Source organism: Mytilus edulis, chromosome 2, assembly GCF_963676685.1.
Source record: "Mytilus edulis chromosome 2, xbMytEdul2.2, whole genome shotgun sequence".
Taxonomy (NCBI): Eukaryota; Metazoa; Mollusca; class Bivalvia; order Mytilida; family Mytilidae; genus Mytilus; species Mytilus edulis.
Genome location: NC_092345.1, coordinates 82466922 through 82475780, shown reverse-complemented (window position 1 = coordinate 82475780; position 8859 = coordinate 82466922). Strand labels below are relative to the sequence as shown.

Below are 8859 nucleotides of genomic sequence, written 5' to 3'. Positions count from 1 at the left end.
ATGGAATCAAATTACAATAAAAAAGCCAAATTCACAGGAGCATTTTTATGTGTATTATTTGTTACTCTCACCGATGCAGCATCTTTTAACGTAATGAACTCTTTGTACCAAAACCTTACATCTGGACATAACAAATACTTAAGACCTGAGGTAGATCTTGACGATCCTACAGTAATTACCATAGAATTTTATATAATAAACTTGCAGGAAATAAATGCAGTTGAAGGAATAGTTTCAATGACTGGTTATTTTGATGTTGTATGGACAGATAACAGTATGATATGGACTACAACCGATTACGACAATGCATGGTATATGATATTACCTGCAGACGCTATCTGGAAACCTCCGTTGATTAATTCAAACAGTGCTAAAGAATTTTCAATTTTCAATCCAGATGATTTATCATTATATGTACTTTATGACGGACAAGTTAAATGGCTCCCAGCACAAAATTTGAAGTTCACATGTGATATTGATATAACTTATTTTCCATTTGATACACAAGTGTGTTCTATGCAAATTATAGGATGGGGAGTTTCTTCTTCCGATATTTCTTTCAACTCGCCACTTTCTACCGTTCAAACATCTTCATATTCTACGAATAGTGAATGGGAACTAAGTAAAACGTCAGTCAATGTATCCAACACCATAACACCAACGGTAACATATACCTTCCACTTTAAGAGACGTCCAATGTTTTTACTCATGACATTGATCATTCCGGTTATTTTTCTTGCACTTTTGAACATAGGTGTTTTTCTATTACCGACAGAGTCAGGAGAAAGGTTTGGATTTTCAGTGACTCTTTTATTAGCTGTAGTAGTATTTCTCACGATTGCACAAGGACTACTTCCAGCATCCGCTGTACCGAGAATTTCTGCAATTTGTGTAACTCTTATGATTGATCTTGTTATGAGTGGTTTAATTGTAGGATCCATCATCGTGAGCTCTAGATTTTATTACAGAAGTGATGATGAGCCAATTCCAAATTGGATGAAAAAAATCGTTACATACCAGCTTTGTTGTCGAGAAAAAAATCAAGTTCATGATCTTGGAAACGAGGAGAAAGTTGAGCATTGCATAGCATACAATGGTGATACGAAGAAAATTACTTGGCAAGATGTCTCAAAAACTTTTGATACAATTTCACTTATATTTTATATCGTGGCATTCATTGCTGGGAACTTAATGTTTATCATTGATGTTGCACAGGGAATGGAATAAACGTCTAGAACTGATAGTAACTCAAACTTCATAATAGATAGAAAGGACGTGCTCATCGCATATATAAATACTATTTAAATTGGGACAAAACAAATCTTATATACATATATTTTAACTAAACGGTTGGAATCGTGCAAAAGTGCCCCTTTTATGCCGACTTGTATCGTGGCTGAAATGTTGTAAAGATTTCTATCCAAACAAGTGCTATGAGTTGTCTTAAAACTGCAATGAGAGAACAAACTTACACCATAGTGGAGCCCTCTCTCAGATTGGAATTGAAGATGAGGAACAGCAAAAAAGTGCTATTACTTTTTTTGGGGTTTTTTTTCGTAGTGATTTTGTGTCATGAATTGATACCAATTGGATAATGTTAAATCAATAATAAAGGTCTTTTAATTTGGTGTGAATTTTTCGAAAAATCTTGTACTTTCCCTTTTAACTGTAAAAATGTAATTAACCTCAAACACTTGACTTATTAAAATTTTCCCTTAGGCATTTCACAACGGTAACTCTTTATAGATTAATAAAAGTTAACTTTAAAAACATATGTTAAAATACTAGATCATTATTTTATTAAATCTAATCTAACATTTTTGCAATAGCTTCAAAACCCTCTTAAGTTAGGTGCACGAGTTTATTCCCTCACTTGTTTTCTATATAACTTAATGATGAAATCTTGCAAGGGGAAACTTGAAGGGATCTAATCATTTCAAGGTACATACCAACACTTTTTATATGGAAGAGTTTTAAACCTCCCTTGTCATTAATACTTCCTTTTTATTTTGTCTGGCTTTCCAGCTCATAATAATTTGATTAAAATTCCTTTCATTTTTTGCATAACCTAAACTGGTGGATTTGGCATTAATATCAGAACAGTCAGTACGAATTCACTACAATTTAAACTTTCCTGATGCATTCTATTATAATTTCTTATTTAGTAGCAGAGTTGCATTACAGGCTGATCTTTTGCCAACCCATATGGCTTCAGTTTTATCTATATTTAATAGCAAACCAGCACCAGCAGCGAGGCAGTCAAATATATACAAAGCTTGTTTAAGAGAATCCTCGTTTTTATCCAGAATCAGAGATTAGTTTTTTGCATATTGACTTAAAAACCCCATATGGAATTTACTGCCCACATATATACCGTATTAAGTCACTAGTGCACTATGTAACAAATTTATCTTACCGACTACTTTAACATGTTGCATTAGTCTAGTGACATATCATAGTCTTCAATATCATAAGCATTAAGAAACTGTAACCTCCTGCTGTTGTCTGTTCTATGGTCGGGTTGTTGTCTCTTTGACACATTTCCCATTTCCATTCTCAATTTTATACTTCCTTTGATCATTGATCGTTGATTATTCAAAAACGAATGTCAACAAGAACCACTTGTACGCTTTAAATGTGTTTTATGTATTTATTTCTATCATTCATTGTCTGTTGAAACCTTTATGATTTTTTCTCAGTTCCATTTTGCTTTTATAAAGGGACGTAACACCCCTACTAACCGTGTATTGAAAAGCTCCACCCACCTACTAACCTAAAATGGAATATACACGGTCTCCCCGAGGTTGCTTTTAACCAATGATATTCTTAGAAATGTATAGGAGGTAAGATGAATATATATATCTCCCAGTTGATACGATATTCCATGTTTCTTATAATGATTTCCTTGTTAGATGATAACAGCTTTCAAGGAAGCTATTAAAACAAGGGTTCGAAGTATTTAGGTTGAATTCACCCCTTTGAAATTTTTATTGACACTTTTACGAAATTTATGGGATATCTGTGTCGGAGATATCAGCGGATATGCTTTAAAATATCATTACCACAATCTTCCCCATTTTGTACACGATTGTAACATGACAGAATGAGACTTATTACCTAAATTGTACTGATCTTGACCAATTAAGTTGATCCATGCCACTAGTTGAAAACATTTTCTTATCCCATGGGAGCACCTAAGATCACTTACAGTATTTTGTGGCGTTCATTTTTAGTTTTGTATGAAGTGTATGTGGACTCGTTTGTCTTTTTGTTATCATCGATTTTTTGCTAAGGCATTGTTACTGTGTCTTCGACTTATGAGTTTTGAATGTCCCCTTAGTATCTTCCACATCTTTTATTTTACTAAAACATTATGGTAGACAAAGCAGAAAAAATAATAATATGCCTCCTTTCCGTTAAAAAGAGGAAACAAATCATCTTTAACACTCTACGCTTATAATTAAGACAGCCAAAATATGAGGAGTTCACATTTACTAGTCAAGTACTTAGCATCCATAGCTTTCGCAGGGGAAAAATCGACAGTCAAATTAAGGTCATGACTGATGATGAAACATTGACTACATCATGAAGATAAAAATCATTAATGTACTCATTAGTAATGAATGAAGTAATTACGTCAAATAAATGTTTAAGAACCTGAAATTAATTCATACTAAAATGCTATTAATTTATCAAAAGAATAAACTTATTTGTTCCGTAAATTTGCACTGTATTTGTATAACGTCATATAATTTAGACGAAAACAATGTTTAGGTTACATTCTAAAGGGAGAAATTGTTATTACCGTTATAGTTATATAAATTGATTAATGCAAAACCAACATTTAATCACGTACAATTGATAGAATATAAAAAAAAATATCTTATCTTAAACCCGTTAAAGGTAAAAAAATTCAAGACACCATATATAAAATCATCAAGTCTTACAAGAGCAGGACGTGAAGATTCAATTTTGGCCAAACAAGAATAGATGTTTTGAGAACTTGTCGAATTTGCACATATTATAGTGAATGTATCAAATTCAAGAAAACATGAATAAGTTAATCAATGTCTTTATGGCAATATTTTCTTTTTTAGCAAAGATATACTGTCCTGATTTATTAGTGATGTTCCAATAAAAAAACACTATAATGGTATAGTCCTTCTTGGACTACTTATTTTTGGATAGATATTATACAATTATGGACTGTTGAAAAGGTGAATATCCAAAATTGGCAACACGAGAAGGTTATTTCATTGAGGGCGCAGCCCGAAGTGAAATAACTTTTAAGGGTTGACAATTTTGGATATTCATCCATTCTAAGGGGCAACAATTGTTTTATTATACCGAATTAACAGTGGAAGGGCATTTCGAACACTAACTAGTCTATATTTTTAACATAACACACAGACTGACATTTGAAAATACATTTGTGTTCGCATTTCTTGAAATTACAACAAAAGTAGAATCTTTTCGTAAAATATTGATGGCCCCGAAAAGGACCGTTTATAAGAGATATCATCTGCTTCTGGCACTCTCAGCTCTATTCCTGTCCAATGCCTTATTTCGTCGTCTCTCGATGGGCTTCCAGTGTAGCGTGAATGCTGCCATTTTGTTTATTTACGTCTGTTACGTCATTTTCATGTAACTCAAGTACAAATCAACAAACTCAAAAGGTTATTCCCCGGTTAATAATAGGGTTATTCAACGCTAGTGTAAATGTTTAGGGTTATTCGTCCTTCCTTGCAATTGAAAGAAATTTCGAATGCAATTTGGATGTAATATTTTTTTTCATTGGCTAAAAGTTGTCGTCAAATCCACAGTTGACCAGGCGTAACTAAGAAGGGACCCGCCATTTTGAATTGGTTGAATCAACAAATGTTCGATTACTACTATATAATCGAAAATAAAACGACACCTACCTCGAATTCGCCGTTTTAATGTAATTTTATCCGAATTTGAAGCGTACAGGTAACGTAATAACCTCCAGTTTGTAATTTTTCATTTGTATGACGTCACGTTTAGCCATGACGTCTTTGTGCCAAAAGCTTTCATGACGTTTCGCGGATTTTTTTTCTATTTGTCAAATTTAGACAACTTATCAAGTTTTATCGTATTTTTTCTTTTTGTAATGCAACAGAATCGGAATAACAGTACTGTAGTTGAAGAGTTGCCACCGTCAATTTTGATTTGACGGTCGCAAATCTCCGTTTGACGGTCTCCGCTACGCGTCGCCAGTAAAACTGCATTTTCGACCGTCAAATCTACAATTGACGGTGGCAACTCTTCAACTATAGTACTGTTATTCCTTAATTAACTGAATTATTCCATGTCACGTGATAACGTATCACCCAATAGAATTGTTTGAAATATATGTAAGGTATAATAATAGAAGATGTAGTGCCAATGAAACAACTCTCCATTCAAGTCCATTAAAAGTAAACCATTATAGGTCAAAGTACGGCCTTACACACGAAGCCTTATCTTAGACCAAACACAAGCTATCAATCCCCCATCCCGAAAAAAAAAACCAATCAAATACGAAAACCAACGGGGTAATCTATGCAAAAACAACAAACCAGAAACACTTATAAAACACATCAACAAACGACTACCACTGAACATCAGGTTCCTAACTAACGATAGGTGCATACAAATAAAGCGGGTTTAAACGTTTTAATAGGCGTATTTTCAGTAATACATTTACATACCACATTTGACCATATATAATAATTTAAAAAATTCATTTGTACTGCAAAGAAATTGATGAAGGTGGTGTGTTACTTAAGTTGTTAAGTATATTTTGGTAATTAATTTGTTATAAATTAGGCCGTTGGTTTACTCAATTAAATTGTTTCATATTTGTTATGTCAGGCCTTTTAAAGCCGACTATTCGATATGTGTTTTTCTCATTCATGAAGACACATCCACTTCATTTGAAGTTCGGTAGATAGTTGTATCATTGGCAGTCCATTATACTTGATACACATAATAAATAACACACAGACGTGGAGTGAATTCGAACTAGATATGTATAAAATAAACTCATCATAAATACCAGGATTGAAATTTTTTATTTGCGACAGACGCTCGATCAAAAAATGTTAAAAACCCAATTAAAGACGAAGTTGAAGAGAATTTAGGACCAAAAATTCCTAAAAGATTTGCCAAATACAGCTAAGGTAATCTATTCCTGAGGTAGAAAGCCTTAGTATTTCAAAAATTCAAAGTTTTGGTAACAGCTAATTTATGATTATAAACATATCAATGATAACTCATGTCAGCACAGAAGTGATTTGACTACTGGTCTGGTGATACCCTCGGGGAAATAAATCACCAGCATTGGCATCGACCCAGTGGTTGTAAATAAACTCATCATAGATACCAGGATTGATTTTTTAAATTTACGCCAGACGCGCGTTTCGTCTACAAAAGACTCATCAGTGACGCCCGAATCATGACCAGGTGGCTCACACGATACGTATCGTCTATTATGTATGTATCCAGCATAAATGTAGCCACAAGAGTCTTGACGAAACCGGAAATAATGTTAGATTGACAATAGTAGATGTTAGTTGAATAGCTGTACACAATTCTTTCTTATAGTCTTTTTGTATTAGCTAATGAGTAATGATGGAAAAGTATATCAAAAGTGAATAAAAGAATATTTGAATTAATTCAATATGGAGACACGATTTTTATCAATGAAAAGTAAACGAAGATTGATAAACAATGTTTACTTGTTTATATATCCAATCATTTACATGTCATATCATATTCTAAGACTCTAAATCATATAGCATTGGTAACAGTCGAGATAGTAAAACGTTTGTTTTCCCATTTATTTGTAGTGTATAGTCCTATCATGTAATGTTTTCATTGTAATGTTATATTCGACATTGCCATAAAAGTGGGGGGTTTGGCATGCCACAAAACCAGGTCCAACCCACCATTTTGCTTTATTGAAGTCCTGTACCAAGTCAGGAAAATGGCCATTTTTATATTATAGTTCGTTTCTGTGTGTGTTCCATTTTAATGTCGTGTTTCTGTTGTGTCGTAGGTCTCTTATATTTGATGTGTTTCCCTCAGTTTTAGATTATAATCCGGCTTTTTTCTCAATCGATTTATGAATTTCGAACAGCGGTATACTACTGTTGCCTTTATTTGTCATTTTGGCATTTCCCAATAACGTGTTTTCCTGTAGTATTCGTGATGTTGGTGTATGTGATATATTCCGAAAATGACCATGGTACGGCACACAATTATATGAATAACCGAGATTACTCCTTAAAACAGAATTATTTAGTGTTATACCTGCACCTGAGATTTTGTTGATATACCACCTATATCATAATTTTTTTTCAATCTGATATTTTTGTATTTTTTTCTTTGCTACTTTGTTGTTATGGAATTAATGTTAAAGTGCCTGTGTCTGTCCTATGTCTGGAGTCTCATCATTGAATATCTTTCTTTATAAAGTGAGTGCTTTATAAGGGGGAATTTGAGGTAATTGATTTTTGAAAGTCTTCATTCTTCATGTGTTTATTTTCTTAGATTGAAAGCAATGAAGAAGAATGAAAATTTCTGTCCAAATTTTTAATGGCAGTCAAAATATCCTTCCGGTAAAACCTCTCTCAATTAGCAACTGTATAACTAGTCAAACCGTATTCTAAATATTAATGTAATATTTGCACGGATATTGAGCTACCTTAACAAAAGTCAACAGATATGAAATATTTAAAACCCGAAGTGTACTTTAAATAACCCTTTAAACTATTAATTGTAACTCCTGTATTTAATTTTCAATTCAAATTTATTTTGATCAGTATAAATGAGATTGACATACATTGATTGTTTATTTGTAATCTTGGACTTAAGCCTCTGTGAAGAAACACTATTTTTCGAAATGCCTATCTGGTCGAGTTAAATTGGCATCGTTTAGTATAATCATTACTGGGCAAATACCCCCACTGGTGAACTGTAAGTCTTCGAATGTATCCTCGGCCCAGTAGTTCAGTACTTCGATATTTACCAGAAAATACGATTTATTTTTGTGAAATATGCATTGAAAAACGAAGGAAATTGTTTGTCTATATGCCTTTTTGTGTTTCTTTGTTACAAATGACGTGGCTCTGTACTTGTACATCCCGTCATGATAAATTTGTGCTAACATATTTGTTTTTTTTTATAGTGGTTAAGATAATAGCACAGTCAATGTTGACTGCTGTACCCCTATTTTTAACATTTTTACCTATTGTGTTTTTGTTCACACATCGTTATCAATATAATGGATCATTATGCGACTGTCATAAAAATGAGAGGTTAAGCTAGCTAAGCTATTAAACCAGGTTTTATCCACCATTTTTTACATAAGAAAATGCCAGTACCAAGTCAGGAATACGAAAGTTGTTGTCTATTCGTGTTGTTTAGGGTATTTTTCGTTTTGAAATTTTCTAGAAGTTTAGTATTTTGTGGTTTTACTTTTTTTTTTTTTTAAATGCAGGTCTTTGATTTTTTTGTCTGAGTTTGGTTATACTTGAGGTCCGTTTGGTAATATCAATTCTAAGAAACGTTTGTATTAGGTTTTGAATGTCCAAATAGTTTCAATGAAGAGACGTTATTCAGTTTAATCTAACGTAATTTATAAGGACAAAAGCATACTTCTCAGCACCGAATTTTTCAAACTTTACTCAATTAATTTGTGCGTTTCCCGAGTACAAAGATCAAAAATGATTTATTGAACAGTTTCGTTTCTTGTCAACATTTCTTAGTAATTGTTTTAAAAGATAAATATTAATTGATTGATGATTGTTTGCTTATCGTCCTGCTGTTAAAAAAAAAGGAGAGTGAATTATCAAT

At 32.8% G+C, this 8859-nt stretch overlaps 1 protein-coding gene across 1 annotated transcript; it reads left to right on the top strand.

Annotated features, from left to right (window-relative positions):
- On the top strand, positions 1-1227 carry LOC139511042 (neuronal acetylcholine receptor subunit alpha-3-like). The gene has a single exon (XM_071297611.1). The coding sequence runs from the start codon at positions 1-3 to the stop codon at positions 1225-1227; it is 1227 nt and encodes a 408-aa protein (XP_071153712.1).
- The last annotated feature ends 7632 nt before the right edge of the window (positions 1228-8859 follow it).